The 21974-nt window shown below is 47.2% G+C and overlaps 1 protein-coding gene and 1 non-coding gene across 2 annotated transcripts in view; one reads left to right on the forward strand and one right to left on the reverse strand.

The window, feature by feature from the left end:
- The window catches only part of Scpep1 (serine carboxypeptidase 1), a 45893-nt gene extending 24149 nt beyond the window's left edge, over window positions 1-21744 (reverse strand). The window contains exons 1-6 of the mRNA XM_045159325.1: window positions 21620-21744; window positions 17443-17597; window positions 8125-8214; window positions 5443-5598; window positions 3749-3823; window positions 1183-1255 (exon numbers count right to left, since the gene is read on the reverse strand). Of these exons, the coding sequence (XP_045015260.1) occupies window positions 1183-1255; window positions 3749-3823; window positions 5443-5598; window positions 8125-8214; window positions 17443-17597; window positions 21620-21695 (625 nt within the window). The 5' untranslated portion in view covers window positions 21696-21744. The remainder of the gene's footprint in view (window positions 1-1182; window positions 1256-3748; window positions 3824-5442; window positions 5599-8124; window positions 8215-17442; window positions 17598-21619) is intronic.
- Window positions 9938-10044, forward strand: LOC123463688. The gene has a single exon (XR_006639079.1). It is a non-coding gene; the product is annotated as a U6 spliceosomal RNA (small nuclear RNA).
- Window positions 21745-21974: the final 230 nt, after the last annotated feature.

Raw genomic sequence — 21974 nt, forward strand, 5'->3', positions numbered from 1 at the left:
GTCCCACGTTAGCCAGATGCACAAGGGGGCGCACGCGTCTGGAGTTCGTTTGCAGAGGCTGGAAGCCCTGGCACGCCCATTCTCTCGCTCTCCCTCTATCTGTCTTTCTCTCTGTGTCTGTCGCTCTCAAATAAATAAATAAAAAATTAAAAAAAAAAAATTAGCCAGGAATGGTGAGGCACACCTGTAATCTCAGAACTCTGGAGGCTAGGGTAGAAGAACTGCCTTGAGTTTGAGGCCAGTCTGGGACTACAGAGTGAGCTACAGATCAGCCTAGGCTACAGTGAGACCCTACCTCAAAAAAAAAAAAAAAAAAAAAAAGGCTGGAGTTAAGGTACTTACCTGCATAGCCAAAGAACCTGGGTTCGATTCCCCAGGACCCATGAAAGCCAGATGCACAAGATGGCACATGCATCCAGAATTCGTTTGCAGCTGCTAGAGGCTTTGACATGCCCATTCTCTCTCTCTCAAATAAATAAATTTAAAACAAACATAAAAAAAAAAAAGTTCTGGCTTAAAAAAAACCAGAAATCCAGGCTCAGTGCCACACACCTTATTCCCAGCACTCAGGAGGCAGAGGGAGGAGGACCACTGTGGGTTTGAGGCCACCCTGCGACAGTGAATTCCAGGTCAGCCTGAAGTGGAGTGAGATACCTGGAAAAACTAAAAAAAAAAAAAAAAAAAAAAAAAAACGGCTGGAGAAATAAATGGCTTAGCCGTTATGGCACTTGCCTGCAAAGCCAAAGGACCTTGGTTCAATTCCCCAGGACCCATGTAAGCCAGACGCACAAGGTAGCACATGCATCTGGAGTTCGTTTGTAGTGGCTGGAAGACCTGGCATGCTGATTCATTCTCTGTCTCTCTCTCTCTCTCTGCCTCTTTCCCTCTCTCAAATAAATAAATAAGTAAAAATATTTTTTAAAAACCCACCTACCACAAAACAACCACCTAGGGGTGGGATATTTTGGTGGCACAGCTGCAGGAGGTTGTCCATATTCCTGTAAGTTTCCTCGATAAACTCGTCAATTACCCAGCTGGCCTTGGATAGAATCCTTTGGGCCTGTCAATGCCCACTCTACCTAGGGTGACCAGACCTTTCTTTATACCACGCCACAATACGCCCAAAGTCCCAGGAAGGGATAGAGAGGGGAAAAAAGAGATGCCTAAAAATTCTAGACTTACCGACAGGGGAGATCCAGGAATCGCCCAACGCAACCCCAGAAAAGTTGCACTTGATGGTCCCTTCCTGGACAGCCTGCAAGAGGAGCCAAGGAGCACCCTGACCAAGGGTGCCCAAGCCTGCACCCCCGCTCAGCTGAGTCGTGGTCTACTCCACTTTTTTGGAGCACACAGCCCTTCTGCCCAAGCTTCCCCGGGTATTACGAAACTACATAGAGGGTGAGGGTAGCCCCTGTCCTCTGCTACTGAGAAAGCAAGGAGGGGCTGCCTTGCTCATGGGGTCTGGGCAGAATGTGTGTGGACCTGTCTCTTGTCATTCTTGGGGGGAAACAGCCATCCCTGTCCCTAAGATCTGGATGCTTCTCAGAGTGCTCAGGGGCTCCTTGGACACACGTTCCTATGCCAAGCAGCAGTGGTCAAGGGCTGGGGTCTCCTCAAGTATCTAGGGGTTCAGGGAGGGCATGTACCTAAAGCAAGTTCATGCTTCTCTGCCTTTCTAGTCATTAAAACAGTACACGCTCGGACTGGAGAGATGGCTTAGCAGTTAAGGCACTTGCCTGCAAAGCCAAAAAACCCAGGTTCAATTCCCCAGGACCCACATAAGCCAGATGTACAAGGTGGCACATGCATCTGGAATTCGAGTTCATTTGCAGGGCTAGAGGCCCTGGTGCACCCATTCTCTCTCCCTTAAATGTGTGTGTGTGTGTGTGTGTGTGTGTGTGTGTATTATTTTTTGGTTTTTCATGGTAGAGACCGGTCTCCCTCTAGCCCAGGCTGACCTGGAATTTACTATGTAGTCTCAGGCTGGTCTCAAACTCACGGTGATCCTCCTACCTCTGCCCCCCAAGTGCTGAGATTAAAGGCATGCACCACCACCCCTGCTTATTTATTTATTTTTTCTAAAAGGGACTAGAGAAATGGCTTAGTGGTTAAGGTGTTTGCCTGTAAAGCCAAAGGATCCTGGTTAGATTCTCCAGGACCCATGTAAGCCAGATGCACAGGGGTGCATGTGTCTGGAGTTTGTTTGCAGTGCCTGGAGGCTCTGGCATGCCCATTCTCTCTCTCTCTCTCTCTCTGTGCCTCTTTCTCTCAAATAAATAAAATATTTTAAAAATAAAAAGTAATTTTAAAAAACTACATACTCTGCTGCAGACACAGCTCAGCAGTTGAAGGTACTTGCTTGCAAAGCCTGACAGCCTAGGTTCAATTCCCTAGAGCCATATAAAGCCAGATGCACAAACTGGCACATACATCTGGAGTTTGTTTGCAGTGGCAAAAGGCCCTGGCATGCCCATTCTCATTCTCTTTCTCTGCTTGCATGGCTAATGGCCCTGGGGTGCCCATATACTCTCTCAAATATATAAATAAAAATGTTCAGCTTTGGGCTAAAGAGATGGCTTGATTAAGGCACTTGCTAGAGAAGCCTGGGGACCCAGGTTCAATTCTCTATGTCCTACACATGCACATGGTGGCGTATGTGTCTGGAGTTTGCTTACAGTGGCTAGGGGCCCTGGCATGCCCATTCTCCCTCTCTCTCTGTCTCAAATAAATAAACATAAATCTTTATTTTGATTTTGAGGTAGGGTCTCACTCTAGCTCAGGCTGACCTGGAATTTACTATGTAGTCTCAGGGTGGCCTCAAACTAATGGCGATCCTCCTACCTCTGCCTACCGGGTGCTGGGATTAAAGGCATGTGCCACCACGCCCGGCTAAAAATAAATCTTTAGGGGAGAGGGAGGGTATTACCATAGGATTTTTTTTTTATTAATTAATTTATTTTTATTTATGAGAGAGAGAGAGAGAATGGGCATGCCAGGGCCTCTAGCCACTGCAAATGAATTCTAGATGCATGAGCAAACATGTGCATCTGGCTTACAAGGGACCTGGAGAATCGAACCTGGGTCCTTAGGCTTTGCAGGCATGTGCCTTAACCGCTAAACCATCTCTCCAGCCCAACCATAGAATATTTTTTATAATCATGGAATTTTTCTTAAAATTGAGAATAAATAAATAAATAATTAAAAAAAATGTTTGGGCTAGAGGGATGGCTTAGCACTTAAGGTGCTTGCCTGCAAAACCAAAGGACACAGGTTCAATTCCCCAGTACACACATAAGCTTACATGGAACCTGGAGAGTCAAACATGGGTCCTTAGGTTTCCCAGGCAAGCGCCTCAACTGCTAAGCCATGATTCCAGTAGTTTTATTGTCTCATATATATATACATACATTTTATATATATATGTGTGTGTATGTATATGTATATTTACAAGCAGAAGGAGACAGAGAGAAGAGAAACACACACATACACACGAGTGGGGGTGTGGCGGGGAAGAGGAGGCACTCCAGGGCCTCCTGCCACTGCAAACAAACTGCGTATATACGTGCCACATTGTGCTTCTGGTTTTCCATTGGTCCTGGAGAACTGAATCAGGGTTTTAGGCTTCGCAGGCAAGTACCTTCACTACTGAGCCATCTCTCCAGCTCCACTGTTCCTTTTAAAACTTTCATAGTAAAAACAATTGAGTTTTCATCCCAAGCCATCACAACAAAACCATCATCTCTGTTACCTTGTGAAGTTGTAGGCCAATACCAGCAGCCATCTTTCCTCCATAGGATTCTGAGAATATGTAGAATGGAACCATCTGGTAAGCAAAGTTTACAGAGAATTAAATATCCTAACTGCCTGTTATTCACACAAATGACTTTTATATTTTATTTTATTTATTTGAGAGAAAGAGACAGATAAGAGAGAGAACAGGCACACCAGGGCCACTAGCCAGCACAAACAACTCCAAATACACGCGCTCCCTTGTGCATCTGGCTTACGTGGGTCCTGGGGAATTAAATCTGAATCCAAAGACTTCGCAGACAAGTGCCTTAACCACTAAACCATCCATCCAGCTCATAAATAACTTCTAAATTTCTTGTTTTTCAAGGTAGACTCACTCTAGCCCATGCTGACCTGAAATACACTATGTACACTCAGGTTGGCCTCAAGTCACAGGAACGCACAGTGATTCTCCTACCTCTGCCTCCTGAGATTAAAGGTATGTACCACTACACCCAGCAATTTTAAATTTCTGGACAGATAAAACAAATCTGGGGCTAGAACAATGGTTTAGCAGTTAAGGCACTTGCCTGCAAAGTCCAAGGACCCAGGCTCAGTTCCCTAGGACCCATGAAAAGCCAGATGCACAAGGTGGTGCATGCATCTGGACTTTGTTTGCAGTGGCTAGAGACGCTGGCATGCTCATTCTCTATCTGCCTCTCTCTTAAATAAATAAAATATTTTTTAAAATCTGCTTTTGCCTCTCTCCCCATATGTAATGATGTCTGGCTAGACAAAACCCCACAATCCAACCTTGGGAGTGAACAGGGCTTCTCAGAAAATCAACTGGCATTGAGTTGAGGAAATGGCTTAGTGGTTAAGGCATCTGCTTGTGAAGCCAAGGACCCTGGTTCAATTCCCCAGAACTCATATAAGCCAGATGCACAAAGGGGCGCATGCCTCTAGAATTTGTTTGCAGTGGCTGGAGGTCCTGATGTGCCCATTCTCTTTCTTTCTTTTTTTTTTTTAATTTATTTATTTGAGAGCAACAGGCAGAAAGAAAAAGAGGTAGATAGATAGATAGAGAGAGAGAGAGAGAGAGAGAGAGAATGGGCACGCCAGGGCCTCCAGCCACTGCAAACGAACTCCAGCTGTGTGCACTCCCTGTGCATCTGGCTAACGTGGGTCCTGGGGAATCAAGCCTCGAACCGGGGTCCTTAGTCTTCATAGGCAAGTGCTTAACAGCTAAGCCATTTCTCCAACCCGCCCATTCTCTATCTGCCTCTTCCTCTCTCTCTCTCAAATAAATAAATAATAAAATATTTTAAAAAAAAAAAAAGAAAAAGAAAAAGAAAATCAATACATGGTACTGGGGAATTGAACCCAGATTGTTAGACTTTTCAGGCAAGTGTCTTAACTGCTGAGCCATCCCTCCAGCCCTCTGCTCCTGGTACTTAGGTTTTGAAGTAACTGGAAAAAGCCAGAGAAAATTGGTACTTCTGGGGTGTCTCTGCACCCTCTTGTGGTATTTCCTCATGAAAAGCATACAATAAAGTTCTATTTCTCTAAAAAAAAAAAGAAAGAAAGAAAGAAAGAAAGAAAGAAAGAAAGAAAGAAAGAAAGAAAGAAAATCAAGTGGCATTGAATTTGGGAGAGTTCACACTCCAATCAACACCATCACTACTGCACAGCTGGCCCTGAGCCTTTGCCTACCTGGAACTCTTTGTGACAATCAAAGAAGCTCTTCAGGAGAACCATCATGTCCGAAACCACCATACTCAGGTCCGTAGCGTAGGCATTGCTCTTGTTCACGTAACTGAAGCCAGTGCCCACAGGATTATCCACAAACAGGAGACTGGCCGACTGGAGCTACAGCAAACCGCCAAGGAGAGAAGAACGCGGGAAACAGCGGGGGCCAGTCATTATCCTTCTGTCGCCGGACAGGTTCTCAGCAAAAGCCCACAAGCTTACTGACACTGGAGTGGTGATTTTATCTAACTGCTAAAAGGGACTTTTCTTTAAAGGGAGAGCGTGAGACCAAGGATGCTGCCTAGTCAATAGAGGGCTTGCCCAGTAGGCCTGGAAGCCCTGGGCACCATCCCCAACCTGTTATAAACCAGCAGTGGTAGCATCAGCCTGTAATCCTAGCATTCAGGAGGATCAAAAAGTTCAAGGCCAAAAAAAGTGGTAACGCACGCCTTTAGTCACAGCACTCAGGAGGCAGAGGTAGGAGGATCTCTTTGAGCTCTAGGTCAGCTTGAGACTACATACTGAATTCCTGGGCTAGAGCAGATACCCTGCCTCAATAAAACAAACAAACAAAAAAAAATTCAAGGCCATCTTTGGCTTTATCATCAAGGTTTTTGGGTTTTTTTCTCCCCCTTCCCCAAGATAGGATCTCACTCTAGCCCAGACTGACCTTGAACTCATGATGATCCTCCAGTCTCAGCCTCCCAAGTACTAGGACCAAAGATATGTGCCACCATGTCTAGTACATATCAAGGGTCACTCTGGCAGGAACCTAAAGCAGTAAGTGTGTACTTTCTTCCAGATTAATCTAATTAGCCAGGTGTAGTGTCTCAAGCCTTTAATCCCAGCACCTGAGAGGCTGAGGTAGGAGGATTCCTGTGAGTTCAGCCAGCCTAGAATGAATTCTAGGTCAGCCTGGGCTACAGTGTGACCCTGTCTCAAAAAGGGAGGGGGGAGAGTGGGAGAGTTGGCTTAGTGATTAAGACACTTGCCTGTGAAGTCTAAGGGCCCAGGTTCGATTCCCCAGAACCCATGTAAGCCAAATGCACATGATGGCACATGCTTCTGGAATCATTCATTTGTAGTGGCTAGAGGCCCAAGTGTGCCCAAAAAATAAATAAAAATGAAAATGAAAAAAAAAAAAGGCCTGGAAAGAGATGGCTCAGCAGTTAAGGCACTTGTCCACTTGTCTGCAAAGCCTAAGGACCTAGATTTGATTCCCCAGTGCCCACATAAAGCCAGATGCACTAGGTGGCCCATGCATCTGGAGTAGCTAGTGGCCATGGCACGGCCATTCTCTCTCTTGCTGCCTTTTTCACTCCCTCTCTCTTAAATAAATATTTAAAAATAAATAAATAAAAAAAACAGGCTGAAAATTACAGAACTGTGCATCTGAAAGGATCCTTGGTAATGGTATCCAGCCACATTATTTGCTGTCTAGGAAAGCCAAGCCCCCAAAGGGCCCAGGGCGTGCACAGTGAATGTCACAGAGCTGGAGAGGACCAGGACCCAAGCTCTCTGCCCCTGCCTTTGGTAGCACCTTTGGTTCTGGGAGGCTTGGGGACAGACCAGAGGGGATGGTACCTTGCTCCTGCTGCCACAAGAAGCAAGTGTAGGGTGTGAACTGAAAAGAATGAGGTTGGGGCTGGAGAGATGGCTTAGCAGTTAAGCGCTTGCCTGTGAAGCCTAAGGACCCCGGTTCGAGGCTCGGTTCCCCAGGTCCCACGTTAGCCAGATGCACAAGGGGGTGCACGCGTCTGGAGTTCGTTTGCAGAGGCTGGAAGCCCTGGCACGCCCATTCTCTCTCCCTCTATCTGTCTTTCTCTCTGTGTCTGTCGCTCTCAAATAAATAAATAAAAAATTTTAAAAAAAGAAAAAAAAAAAAAAAAAGAAAAGAATGAGGTTGTTGGGGAGCAAGAGGGTTGAGCAGAGGAGTAAGGGAGGGGAGTGATGCTAAGAATGAGGGTGTGGTGGCACGCGCCTTTCATCCCAGCACCCGGAAAGGCAGAAGTGGGAGGACTGCTGTGAGTTTGAGGCCAGCCAGAGTCCACATAGTGAATTCCAGGTCAGCCTGGGCTAGAGAGAGACCCAAGCTCCCTCCCCGCCCCCAAAAAAAGGAAAGAAAGAAGAGACTGAGGGGTGGGCATAAGAACAGAGAACCAGGAATACATCAGGGGGCAAAGAGAAGGACTTGAAGGCTTGAGGAAGAGGTTGGGAAAGAGCAGAGGACCGGAAGCTGTGCCAGTGGTCTGTGGGCGCAGAGCATGTGAGTAAGGACAGGGTCCCCAGTGTCCGCTAAAGGAAGCTTCCTTTTCTTTTCTTTCTAGGGGGACAAGATTTTATGTAGCCCAGGCTATCCTTGAACCTTCTCTCCAGCCAAGGATGGCCTTGAACTCCAGATCGTTCTACTCTGACTCCTGAGGGCTGGGATTACAGCTATGCATCACCTCACTGGAAGTTTCTGAAGGTGGGTGGGGAGGGGTCATGGAGATGGAGGAGGTGAAAGCTAGGGGAGGCTGGGCGGGAGAGGACGGGTGTGGGAGACTGCTAACTCTGTGGCCCTGCCCTGTGCTGTGACGGGCTTCACAGGGTTGGGGCTCTCAGAGGCCCAAGGGCAGGCACAACTGGGGGCAGTCTTCAAGGTACCCAGGTAGTGTTTCGTGGCTTGAGGTCACTGTCAAGAGGTCCAATTTCCTCAAAGTTTCCAAATCCAGTGCTGGAACCACCTGGGCCGCCCTGTGGAACAGAGAGAAACGAACATAAACCCAGACAATATTCAGCCAACATCTAGTTGTTCTGACCGGTGACCACATCCACAATAAATGACTCATAATGCAGTGATGGCTGGTCATCCTGCAAAAAGGTTGCCTTTTCTTTTTTCTTCTTTCTTTATTTATGTATTTGGTTTTTTTGAGGTATGGTCTTGCTCTAGCCCAGGCTAACCTGGAATTCACTCTGTAGTCTCAGGCTGGCCTCAAACTCACAGCGATCCTCCTACTTCTGTCTCCTGAGTGCTGGGCTTAAAGGCATGGGCCATCACGCCTGGCATGGATTAATTTTCTGCTGGGCATGGAGGTGCATACCTGCAAACCCAGCACTTGAGGAGGTGGAGGCAGGGAGATCAGGAGTTCAAGGTCATCATCCTTTGTTACATAGCCAGTTTGAAACCAGCCTTAGCTACATGAGACCACATCTCAAAATTAATTAATTAAATTAAAAAAAATTTACCAGGCATGGTAGTAAACGCCTTTAATCCCAGAATACAAGAAGCAGAGGTGGAAGGAATGCTCTGAGTTTGAGGCCAGCCTGAGACTACAGAGAGTATTCCAGGTCAGCCTGAGCTAGAGCAAGGCCCTATCTTGAAAAACAAAAACAAAAGCAAAAACCTTCAGATGTGGTGGCACACGCCTTTAATCCCAGCACTTGGGAAGGAGAGGTAGGAGGATCTCTTTGGGTTCAAGGACACCCTGAGACTACATTGTGAATTCTAGGCCAGCCTAAACTAGAGTGAGACCTGGGGGGGGGGGGGAGCGCAAAATAAATAAATAAACGGTTTAGCAGGTAAGAGCACTTGCTGCATGTCAGAGACCATGACCTGGCTGCCCTGAGGACAAAAGAGAACTAGCAGCTCTCATGCAGCCCCTCCCCCAGAACAAACAGCTGCTCTGGGAGATGTCACAAGAGAGATTCCAGAAATACCACAAGATGCTCCAGAAGATTATGGCCAGGTATCCCTACTTCCTCCTTCCTTGTACCCCCTCCCCCTTTTTCCCCTCCTTATTGCCCTACCTGCTGGTTGATTATAAAAGAGCTAAAAAAAATCCAACATTAGGGCTGGAGAAATGGCTTAGCGGTTAAGCACTTGCCTGTGAAGCCTAAGGACCCCTGTTCGAGGCTTGGTTCCCCAGGTCCCACATTAGCCAGATGCACAAGGGGGCGCCCGCGTCTGGAGTTCATTTGCAGAGGCTGGAAGCCCTGGCGCGCCCATTCTCTCTCTCTCCCTCTATCTGTCTTTCTCTCTGTGTCTGCCGCTCTCAAATAAATAAATAAAAAATTTAAAAAAAAAATCCAACATTAAACGAGACCTTGACAAATCCTCCGCTTGGTCTCCTTCTTCTTTCCCACCCGTTCTTTCAGGTTGCAGCCCTCCTCGACCACCCCATGTTAGATTGGTCCCGCAGGTCAGGGGCAGCTGCAAAAGCCTAAGATCCTGGGTTTGAGCCTCAGTACCTGTGTGCAAGTTGGGCATTGCTGTTTATGCCTGTGACCCCAATCCTGAGGGGGACAGAGGCAGGAGGAACACTAGAAACACTAGGAGTGGTCAGCCACTCTCACAGATAAATGGTGAGCTCTAGGTTCAATGCACAACTCTGTATGCATCTTCTCACACATACACACACATACCACTACAACACATGAACCGAAAAAAAAAAAAACGTTTTTTAAAAAAGGACCTATTGTGCTTGCTTCGGCAGCACATATACTAAAATTGGAACGATACAGAGAAGATTAGCATGGCCCCTGCGCAAGGATGACATGCAAATTCGTGAAACGTTCCATTTTTTTTTTTTTTTAAAAAAAAGGACCTATTTTTCTTTAGGGTACCAGGGATTTCTGCATCTCTTTGAAAAGACTGAGGAGGGATAAGGGGCCCTCACGGATCTTTCCAGCCTCCGGCTTCGCTGTGCTTGTGTCTTGGCCCGCTGTGGGTCTCATGCACCAGAGCACCAGAGGAGACTTCCAAAAGCACCTCCTCGAATTGCTTTCCCTTCAAAGGCGGCCAGTAACAGCAAGGTCCAGAGGCAGATGCAGTTGGCCCTGGGCCTCTCAGTCACCAGGGGCTCCATCTGAGCTGGAACCTACGGTTGGAAAGATGACCCAGCAGTTAAACTGCCTGCCTGCGAAGCCTAACGACTCAGGTTCGATTTCCCCAGGACCCACGTAAAGCCAGATACACAAGGTGGTGCATGCATCTGGAGTTTGTCTGCAGTGGCTAGAGGCCCTGACCTGCCCATTTTCTTTCTATCCGCACCCCCCACCTCAAATAAATAAGTAAATACATAAAGATAAGGCAACATATAACCCATCATTTAAAAAATAAATAGCTTTAGCCAGGCGTGGTGGCACAGCCTTTAATCCCAGCACTGGGGAGGTAGAAGTAGGAGGATCACTGAGTTCAAGGCCACCCTGAGACTACTGGACTAAAATAAAACCCTACTTTGAAAACTAAAAAAATAGTAAGAATAAGTAAATGAACTGGAACTATTTAACTTTCTTGCCTTCCCCAAAGTGGGAGACTCTCTCCTTGGGGCCCTGTGGATTGACAAGATACCAGGTCCAAGGGTCGGTTTAGTTATAACATAACCAAGTCCTAGGGAGGGACCACGTGATACCGTGCACATCCAGGAGCAGTGGAAAAGCAGGATTCTGAACTGCTGCTCCACCCTGGGGCCCCAGGGGCTTTGAAGGGCTCACAGGGAAGGGGAGGGTCAGGTAGGGTTAACTTTGAGATGGTGATGGGAAGAAGACCTTGGGAGAGGGTTAAAGGGAAGGAGGGCGGTGTTCTGGACAAACTGGAGGCTGAGCAGGGGGTAGAGTACGAGGAGAGGTTTCTCAGCTGAGGCAGGGCACAGGCCCAGGGCTGAGAACAAGAGAATGTGGTCTCTCTCTGCAGGGCAAGATGGGTAAGAGAGGGAAGAACACACCACAAGCCAGGGTGTGGCCACACATGCCTGTGATCCCAGCACTGAAGGACAGGAGGGTCATGAGTTCATGGCTAGCCTGGGCATCATAGCAAAATTCTGCCCATTTTCTCTCTCTAGAAGGAAGAAGATGAAAAGGTGGAGGAAGACGAGGAACAGAAGGAGGTTGGGGGTAGGAAACAAGCACACCAGGAGGCAAGGCTAAGGGCTGGCTGGACAACTCAATAGGCTCCCCAGGCAAATGCTTCCTACACTGGCACTTTGAACTGACATCAGCCCCGTATGATAAGATCAGAAGCTCCGACTCCCTTTGATTACATCCATTTTGCATCTTAAGGTTTCCTAACAGTAGTAAAAAGTTCACAAACCAGTTGGAGATGCTCATCACGGAACCATTAATAGCAGCACCAACAAGAGGAAAAGGTGCAACTCGGATGCCCCACAGTAGGGAAACAGGTCAGTAAACCACGTCTGCAGGATGATTCATGCTGCTTAGAATCACAAACCGTGAGACAAAAATCAAGTGGCAATGTTGAAAAACGCTTATAGAGAATACACAGTTAAAACAAAGTATGTCTCTTCAAATGAGACCGGATCCTCATTTAGATGAGACTCCAAACAAGGGGGAGGATGTTAAGAAGCCCAGAGGCTTTGGTTTTGGGGGCATAAAACCCATTTCCCAGTCTGTTCCCTTCTCCTGCCCCCCTTCCCAGCAAGAGGAGAAGCCAGATGAAGGAGGCGACTATCTGTGTGAATACCAAAAGTGACCGCATCTTTTGCCTAGAGTTTTGGGGACAAAGGGGATGTCACTGGGACCCAGAGCTACCCAGTGATGATGAAATATGATGAATGTGTCAGTGAATGAACTGAGATGCTTAAATGACTAGAGAGTGTTCCTAAAATAACTTGCTACTCCACTCAGGCTGTAACCTTAATTCTCAAAGCATGCCCTCTCCCCCAAAGAAGTCAGTGGTGGGATGTTAACAGTGATCTCTTTTTAAATGTAAACTAACCATTTCTTCTAATCATATTCTATTCTTCTTCCTTGGGCCTCTGGGGAAGTGGGAAAAAATGCAGTTTCCAGGCTTCAGTTGTGAACAGCTTCAAGCAGCATACATCTTGGCTTAAAAGGCTAAGGGCAGAGCGGATCGCAGGAGAGTTGAGGGCTCCCTTCTCCCATAGCTCCTGCCCACTTTGAAACAAGGTGGATGGGGGTAGGAAACACACTGCTATTCAGCTCTGGCTACAGTGTACTCAGCCTTCAACTTGTTAGATCTCCTAACTTTTGGAAACAGGACGGAAATGTTCCAACTTGAGCTGGAGAGATGACTCAGCAGTTAAGGCACTTGTCTGGCAAGCCTAATAACTGGAGCTCAATTCGCCAGTGCCCATGCAAAGCCAGAGAGATGCACAAAGTGGCATGCCCACTCTGTCTGTCTTCTTTCTCTGCTTACAAATGAAAAAATATTTTGTGGGCTGGAGAGATGGCTTAGCAGTTAAGGCACTTGCTTGCAAAGCCAAAGGACCCAGTTTGACTCCTCAGAACACACATAAGCCAGATGCACAAGAGGGTGCACGCATCTGGAGTTTGTTTGCAATGGCTAGAGGCCCTGGCATGCCCATTCTCTTTCTCTCTCTACCTGCCTATTTCTGTATCTCTCTCTCTCTCTCAAATAAATAAATAAATATTTTTTAAAATTTTTTAACAAAAATGGGAGTCAACCTGAGCTAGAGTGAGACCCTACCTCAAAAAACCAAAACAAGAAAAGAAAATGGGAGCTGGGCATGGTGGTGCACGCCTTTAATCCCAGCACTTGGGAAGGACAGGTAGGATTGCCATGAGTTCAAGGCCACCCTGAAAACTGAAAACCAGGTCAGCCTGAGCCAGGGTAAGACCTCAAAAAAAAGAAGGAAAGAAAATGGGACTGGAAAGATGTAGCAGTTGGGGCATTTACCTTGAAAGCCAAATGACCCAGGTTTGATTCCCCAGGACCCACATAAGCCAAGATGTACAGGGTGGTGCATATGTTGAGTTCATTTGCTGCAGCACGCTCTTTCTCTCACAAATAAATAAAATATCTAAAAAATAAAATAAAATGAAGCCGGGCATGGTGGCGCACGCCTTTAATGTCAGCACTCGGGAGGCAGAGGTAGGAGGACTGCCATGAGTTTTAGGCCACCCGGAGATGACAGAGTTAATTCCAGGCCAGCCTGAGCACAGTGAGACCCTACCTCGAAAAATGAAAAAATAAAATAAAATAAAATGTCTCAACTTTAAAATGTTAGCAACCAATTCATTCAAAACAACTCTGCAAGGGCTGGAGGGGTGACCCCATGAGTAAGAGCACCAGAGAAGCGAGCACGAGGCCGTGACTTTGCTCCCCAGAACCCACGCCACATGCAAGGCTAGGAATGCCTGTAACCCCAGTGCTGAGAAAGGTGGAGACAGGAGGATCACTGGAACTGCCTGGTAAGCCTGCTTTTTGTAACAACAGTGAGCCTTGGATGCAAAGAGAGGCTCTGCGCCACCCCCCCCCCCGCAAGTCTTCCTCTGTATTCTGCATGCACGCATGTGGGGTACACAGACACATGCATGCACCTGTGATCAAGCAAAAGCAAAAGCTTGCAATTTGTGTTTTGTTTTGCAATTCTGGGGCCTGGCACATGCTAGGCAAGCTATCTCCCACTGAGGTACATTCCTACCCTGTGGGAAAAAAAGTCACTGTTTTTCAAAACAATGTTGTTTTACTGAAAAACCTAGAAAGTTCCCTGTGGCCACGCAGGGACAAAAAGGAGGCCATGGCCAGGCATGATGGCGTACACCTTTAATCCCAGCACTCAGGAAGCAGAGGTAGGAGGACTGCCATGAGTTCAAGGCCACCCTGAGACTACATAGTGAATTCCACATCAGCCTAGACTATACAGCAAGACCCTATCTCAAATAAATAAATAAATAAATAAATAAATAAATAAATAAATAAAATTAAAAGAAAACCAAGACCCAGAGAAGGGAAGTGTCTATAGCTAAAAATGACAGATAGGTACTGAAAACCCAGGTTTTCCAACTATCAGGCCCAAGCTTGTCCATGCCCAGCCTTTTGCTGTCAACTATGCCACACATCCATCACCTGGGCTGACCATATAGGTTCCTCTTCTGAGCATCGTCCTACGTGGCTCTCAGGCACAGCCCCATCTCTAACCCTCAGAAGAGACATCGAGGAGGGGAAGGCCCTCCCTCCAGGCTTCATCCCTGTGTCACTGCAGCAGGAGTTCTGCAGCGTTGGGCCAGGGAGGCAAGGCCTATGCTCTGGGAGGCATCTGTGGAGGAAGGCCCCATCTGCACCTCAAGGAGGTGAGTACCAGGGAGCACTATTTACTGGTGAGCCATCTAGAGTTTTAAACAACATGTGGGCGGCACCCACACCTTTCAGAGGCTGAAGCAAGACCTGGTTCCTCAACCCCTCCTTAAGAACAGTAGTTTTCCAGCCCAGTAAGGCCACCACTGGCCAGCCACTTCAGGAATGCAGCAGGAACCTCCTCCTCCCCTCCCTGAGGCAGAGCTCAGAGGTTAAAATGCAAGCACGCTTATGGGTAAGGCCAGGGTCTCATATTTTCACTCAGATACAAAAGCCTGCTGGAAGTTCTTTTAAAACATGAGCTTTTGAGCTGGGTGTGGTGGCGCAAGCCTTTAATCCCAGCACTCGGGAGGCAGAGGTAGGAGGACTGCCATGAGTTCAAGGCCACCCTGAGATGACAGAGTTAATTCAAGGTCAGCCTGGACCAGAGTGAGACCCTACCTCGAAAAAAAACAAACAAACAACAACAAAAAAACAAACAAACATGAGCTTTAGGCAGAGTCAGGGCTACAGAGTGAGTTCCAAGTCACCCTGGGCTAAAAGCAAGACCCTGCTTCAAAAAAAAAAAAAAAAAAAAAAATCAGCGGGGGCTGGAGGGATGGCTTAACAGTTAAGGCTTTTGCCTGCAAACCCAAAGGATCCTGGTTCAATTCCCCAGGACCCACATTAGCCAGATGCACAAGGGGCGCTTGCACCTGGAGTTTGTTTGCAGTGGCTGGAGGCCCTGGTGCATCCTCCCTCCCTCCCTCCCTCCCTCCCTCTCTCTCTCTCTCTCTCTCTCTCTTTCTTTCTCTTTCCCTGTCAAATAAATATTTTTAAAAAATTAGCAGGGCAGGGTGGTGCACACCTTTAATCTCAGCAGTTGGAAGGTGGAGGTAGGAGGATTGCTATGGGTTCGAGGCCACCACCCTGAGACTACAGAGTGAATCCCAGGGCAGCTTGGGCTAGAGTGAGACCCTACCTCAAAAAAATTACTAATAATAAATTATTAATTAAAATAAGCAAATAGGGAGGGAGGGAATTACCATGGGATATATTTTATAATCATGGAAAATGTTAATAAAAATTAAAAAAAAATAAATAAATAAATAAATAAATAATTATCCAATGCAAAAAAAAAAAAAAAAAGAAACAAACAGCCAAGCCTTTCACCCCAGCAGAGGCAGAGAGGTAGGGGGGATTGCCATGAGGCTACAGTTTCAGGTCAGTCTGGGCTACAGTGAGACCCTACCTTGAAGAAAAACAGAAAACAAAAAAATCAATTCAACAAACAAATAAATGCAGCATGTGACACTCTGCAAAAAAAAAATAAAAAAAATAAAATAAAATAAAATAAAATAAAATAAGCAAATAAAATGACCCCAAAATGGGCTGGGGAGATGGCTTGGTAAGTAAAAGTACTTGCTATGCAAGCCTGATGCAGAGTTCAGATACCCAGGACCCATGTAAAACTAATGTGAAGCCGGGCGTGGTGGCGTACGCCTTTAATCCTAGCACTGGATTAAAGCACTGGAGGGGGTGGAGGCAGAGGTAGGAGGATCGCCTTGAGTTCGAGGCTACCCTGAGACTCCATAGTGAATTCCAGGTCCGCCTAGACTAGAGTGATAGAGTGAAACTCTACCTCGAAAAACAAAAACAACAACAACAAAAGATGTGGTAGTACATGTCTGTAATCCCAGTACATCTGCAAGATGGGAGGCAGGGACAGGAGAGTCTGGAAACTCACCGGCCAGCTAGCCTGTGTATGCAGCTGTGAGCACCAACGAAACCCCGCCTCAAACAAGGTGGAAGGCATCAAGGTTGTCTTTTGTCCTCCACACGTGTGCTGTGTCCCAAGCGCCCACATTCCCACTCATCCACACACAAAAGACCCTGGAAAAAGACCAGTAAACAGGGTCTCCTTCACCCTTAGTTGGCCTCCTAGGCCACACCCTTACTCATCCTCTCTCAGAAGGATGAGCTCAGTCCTTCAATGCTGAGCTGGACACCCGTAAGAACCAGCAAAAAACCGGGGAGGTGGTGCCACAGGAAAGAGGGCTTGCTGTGCAAGGGTAAGGCCCTGAGTTCAATTCCCAGCACCCAAATTAAAAAAAAAAAAAAAAACAGGAGCCAGGCAGGGTGGCACACGCCTTTAATCCCAGCACTCAGGAGGCAAAGATAGGAGGATCTCCATGAGTTTGAGGCCACCCTGAGACTACATAGTGAATTCCAGGTCAGCCTACGTTAGAGTGAGACCCTGTTACAGTCAGATTCACATTGCTGGTAGAAATCACCCGACCAAGAACAGCATGTGGGGAAAAAAAAAGGTTCACTTTGGCTTACAGGCTTGAGGGGAAGCTCCACAATGGCAGGAGGAAATGATGGCATGAGCAGAGGGTGGACATCACCCCCTGGCCAACATAAAGTGGGCAATAACAACAGGAGAGTGTGCCAAACACTGGCGAGGGGGAGCTGGCTATAACACCCATAAGCCCGCCCCCAACAATACACTGCCTCCAGGAGGCATTAATTCCCAAATATCCATCAGCTGGGAACCTAGCATTCAGAACACCTAAGTTTATGGGGGGTGCCTGGATCAAACCACCACAGACCCTATCTCAAAAAAAAAAAAAAAAAAAAAAAAAAAAGTAGGGCCATGCATGGCATAAGTCCAGGGCTGAAGGATGCAGAGACAGGAGGATTGCTGGGGAATCCCTGGATCAGCCAGTCTGAGGGAAAAAAGCAGCTCCGTGTTCATGGAGAGCCTCTCTCAAGGAAATAAAGGAGAAGAGCCACAGAGGAGGACACCAATGTGCATGGCAGGCACATCTGCACACACACACACGCACACGCACACACGACCAAGCAAAGAGGTAAGAAAGGGAGACCTGGCCTCAACACGAGACCAGGCCAGAAAGCTACTTTACCTGAAGCCACATGACCAGCGGCAGTTCTGAGAAGTTCTTGCAAGGGTTGGTGGCATAGTAGAGCCACCAGAACATGTGGGCATCCTTCCGGACAGTCACATAATCCCATACTTCCTTGCCTTCTTGTGCAGGCCAGTCAACGACAGCTCCTGAAACTGAAGTTCAATGTCATTGCCCTGAAGGATGCATCACATCCAGGTGAATTACAAGCCTGGCTGCTAGGCTAGAGATGTTTTGTATTTCAAGGTAATTTACCTAAAATATATCATGGGGGATGGAATTTCAAAGGGGAAAGTGTCCGGGAGGGGAGGGAGGGAATTACCATGGGATATTTTTTTATAATCATGGAAAATGTTAATAAAAATTTTAAAAATTAAAAAAAAAAAAAAATATATATATATATATATATATATATATATATATATATATATATATATATATATCATGGGGGATAGGTGAGGGGAGGGAGGGGACAACTGAGCTGTGAGAAACAAAGCCAGACTTTCAGACCAGCCTGGGCAACATCATGAGGGGGTGAAGAACACTCGCCCACCGGGGGCTGCATGACTTGTGGGAGGCCCTGAGTTCAGTTCCTCTTAAATGTGGGGTGAGCCGGGTGTGGTGGCGCACGCCTTTGATCCCAGCACTGGGGAGGCAGAGGTAGGAGGATCACCGTGAGTTCGAGGCCAGCCTAAGACTACATAGTGAATTCTAGGTCAGCCAGAACTAGACTGAAACCCTACCTCAAAAAACCAAAAAAAAAAGGGCTGGAGAGATGGCTTAGTGGTTAAGCGCTTGCCTGTGAAGCCTAAGGACCCCGGTTCGAGGCTCGGTTCCCCAGGTCCCACGTTAGCCAGATGCACAAGGGGGCGCACGCGTCTGGAGTTCGTTTGCAGAGGCTGGAAGCCCTGGCGCGCCCATTCTCTCTCTCTCCCTCTATCTGTCTTTCTCTCTGTGTCTGTCGCTCTCAAATAAATAATAAATTAAAAAAAAAAAAACCAAAAAAAAAAAAAAAGGTGGGGTGAGTGTGGGTGTGAAGAGGGCAGTCCCTGGTGAGGGCTTATAGTCTCCTACTTCCTCTTTCCTGCCTCTTTGTAAAGTAAAAGAATAAAAACTTGTCCCAACGGAGAAGAGATGAGGAGACAATATTGTCTTGTAAATTAAAAGAATGAAGAGAGCCTGGCATGGTGGCACACTCCTTTGAGCCCAGCACTTGGAAGGCAGGGGTAGGAGGGAGGATCACTGGGAATTCTGACTTCCAGCCCAGACTGACAGGTCAGCCTGAGCGAGAGTGATACACAACCTTGCATAAAAACAAGAAGAAAAAAGAAAGAAACCATGGAGATTGGAGGGCATGTTGGCCAAGCCACAAATTCTACTACTGAGGCAGAACACAGGAGGATCAGGAGTTCAAGACCAGCCTCAGCTGCACAGGGAGTTTGAGGTTACATAAGACTGTCACAAATAAGAAAAACATGGGGGTTGGGGAGATGGCTTACTGGTTAAGGCACTTGCCTACAAAGCCTAAGGACCCAGGTTCGAATCTCCAGGTCCCATATAAGCCAGATGTACAAGCTGCCGCATGAATATGGAGTTCGTTTGCAGTGGCTAGAGGCCCTGACGCACCCATATTCATTCATTCTCTCTCTCTCTCTCTGTCTCTCTCCATCTCTCTCCTCTCTCTGTCTCTAATAAATAAAGACAAGAGAAAAACATGCCAGGTGTGGTGGCACATGTCTTTAATCCCAGCACTTGGGAGGCTGAGGTAGGAGGATTGCCATGAGTTTGAGGCCACTCTGAAACTACATAGTAAATTCCAGGTCAGGGTCAGCTTGGGCTAGAGTGAGACCCTACCTGGAAAAAAAAAAAAAAGACAAACAGACAGACATGATAAGAAAGCCAGAAAGCACATAAAGAGCAAAGCACAATGGCTAAAATATTATACATGTGGTTCTAAGAGTCTATAAAGTCACACAAGATTACCGTCTCCTTGAAAATGACAGATAAGTTAAAACTGGAAAAAAGAAAAAGACAGATAAGGCTCAGGTCCCTTCTAATCTAACTCCCTGTCACTTCTCCCCTCCCAGGTGGTTACTACTGTTAAAAATAAGGGGTAGAGGCTGGGCGTGGTGGCACATGCCTTTAATCCCAGCACTCAGGAAGCAGAGGTAGGAGGACTGCTGAGAGTTCGAGGCCACCCTGAGACATACATAGCGAATTCCAGGTCAGCCTGGACTACAGTGAGACCCTACCTCGGAAAAACAAACAAACAAAAATAAATAAAACAAGGAGTAGGGCCCGATATGGTGGCGCTTGCCTTTAATCCCAGCACTCGGAAGCAGAGGTAGGAGGATCCCCATTCTGATGAATTCTGGGCCAGCCTGGGTTAGAGGAAGACCCTAAGTCAAAAAACCAAAGTGGGTAGGGCTAGAGAGATGGCTTAGTGGTCAAGGCACTTGCCTGCAAAGCCAAAGTCACTTAACGTCAACCAGATGCACACTGTAGTGCATGTGCCTAGATTTCATTTACAGTGGCTGGGGGCGCTGGTGTGCCCATTCTCCCCCCCTTCTCTCTCTCAAATAAATACAGTAAACATTAAAGGGAGGGGGGCAGAGGTACCAAGGCGAGATGGTACAAACCCTTTTAATTCCAGAACTGGGAAGGCAGGATCAACCTGTGAGTTCCAGGTCAGCCTGGGCTAGATAGAGTGAGGTGTTACCTCAAAAAATAAAAGGAGAGCTGGGCATGGTGGCACACACCTTCAATCCCAGCACTTGGGAGGTAGAGGTAGGAGGATCGCTGTGAGTCCGAGGCTACCCTGAGATTACAGAGTAAATTCCAGGTCAGCTTGGGCTAGAGTGATAAGCTACCTTCAAAAAAACAACCCAAAAAGTAAAAAACTAAAAAAAAATAAAAGGGAGGGGGTAGTGAAATCCAGGTTAGCCAGGGCTAGAGCAAGAACCTACCTTGAAAAAAAAAAAAAAAGAGGGGGATAACATACTTTACATTTCCCAGACACAAGGCACAGGGTCTTGATGAGTCCCCCTTTGCTAAGACTAAACCATAGCTGCTATTCAACCTTCCTAAGATTAAAGGACCAGGTTCAGTTCAGTTCAAATTCTCTGTCCCTGATGAGGATGGGGAAATGTTTTGCTGACTGAAGAATGAAAATCAATTTGCAAGTCATCCTACTAAACACAAATTTATTTTTGCCCAAAAGTGTGCCGGTGGAGGTAGGTGTGTTATTTTTTTCTGTCCTGACCAAACATAATGGACCAGCCTCTAAAAAAAAAAAAGTCCCAGTTGTGGCAGGATTTTCCAGAGTCTCTGACTGCACATCTCAGCTCAAAAATCAAAATAACTCTATAACCTCTTTCAACAGCTGATCACAGGGAAAAGGGAGGTGGTTTTCAGACTGGAAATCTCATGAGTGGGCAGTTTCCAAAGTCACACATTTGTTTCTGCACGTGGTATCATCAGACAACACAAGAGTCAAAAAGAGGGCTGCAGAGGTGGCTTAGTAGTTAAAGTGTTTGTCTGCAAAACCAAAGGACCTCGGTTCAGTTCCCCAAGGCCAGCTGCACAAGGTGGCGCATGCACCTGCAGTTCACTTGCAGTGGTTGAAGGACCTGGCACGCCCATTCTCTCTCTCTCATTTGTCTGCCTCTCTCTCAAATAAATAAGTAAAAAATAAATTGTGTGTGTGTGTGTGTGTACACATATATGTATGTATAAAGGGTACAGCTGGGTATGATGGCACACGCCTTCACTCTCAGCACTCAGAAGGCAGAGGTAGGAGGATCACCATGAGTTCGAGGCCAGCCTGAGACTACATAGTGAATTCCAGGTCAGCCTGGGCTACAGTGAGACCCGTACCTCGAAACAAAAGCACAAACAAACAAAAAAGGGTACAGAAAGCATTTTTGGGGGAAAAACGAAGAAGCTCAAAAGCAATATAAATTACACAAGATAAGCACCAGGAAGAAGGAATTTGTTAAAGAAACAAACAACAACAACAATATAAACCCCTGGGGGCTGGTTTAAAAGCCAGATGCCAGTATCTGGAGCTCCTTTACAGTGGCGGGAGGCCCTATCTCGAATAAGTAAACCATAAACCCACTAGCAAACTTTCATCTCTGCACAGACACGCGGCAGCCGGTGCGCCTTCCGTACCTACCCGCGCCCAGGCCCAGCAGCAGCGAAAGCAGCGACGGCCACCGCGGGACGAGGAGGCTGCACCGCGCCGGCCCCATGACGAACACCGCGCCGCCGAGGTGCCCGCGGGACTTGACCCGGCACGTAGAGGACCGGCGGGCCTGGGTGGGTCCGGGGGGCGGGCGCGGCTCGGCCGGGGCGGAGCTTCAGGCCACCGGGCGGGTTCCACTAAGTAGCGCGCCCTCTGCTGGGAATACCACCCTGGGAGGGCGGCCCGCTCCGCTGAGAGTCAGCTTGCTTTACTTGCTTCTGCCACTAAGGGAGGGGTTGCCCGAAGGAGGCATTTAATGTGTCTCACTTCCGGTTGTAGGACTGGA

The sequence above is a fragment of the Jaculus jaculus genome, chromosome 9 (genome assembly GCF_020740685.1).
Source record: "Jaculus jaculus isolate mJacJac1 chromosome 9, mJacJac1.mat.Y.cur, whole genome shotgun sequence".
Classification (NCBI taxonomy): domain Eukaryota; kingdom Metazoa; phylum Chordata; class Mammalia; order Rodentia; family Dipodidae; genus Jaculus; species Jaculus jaculus.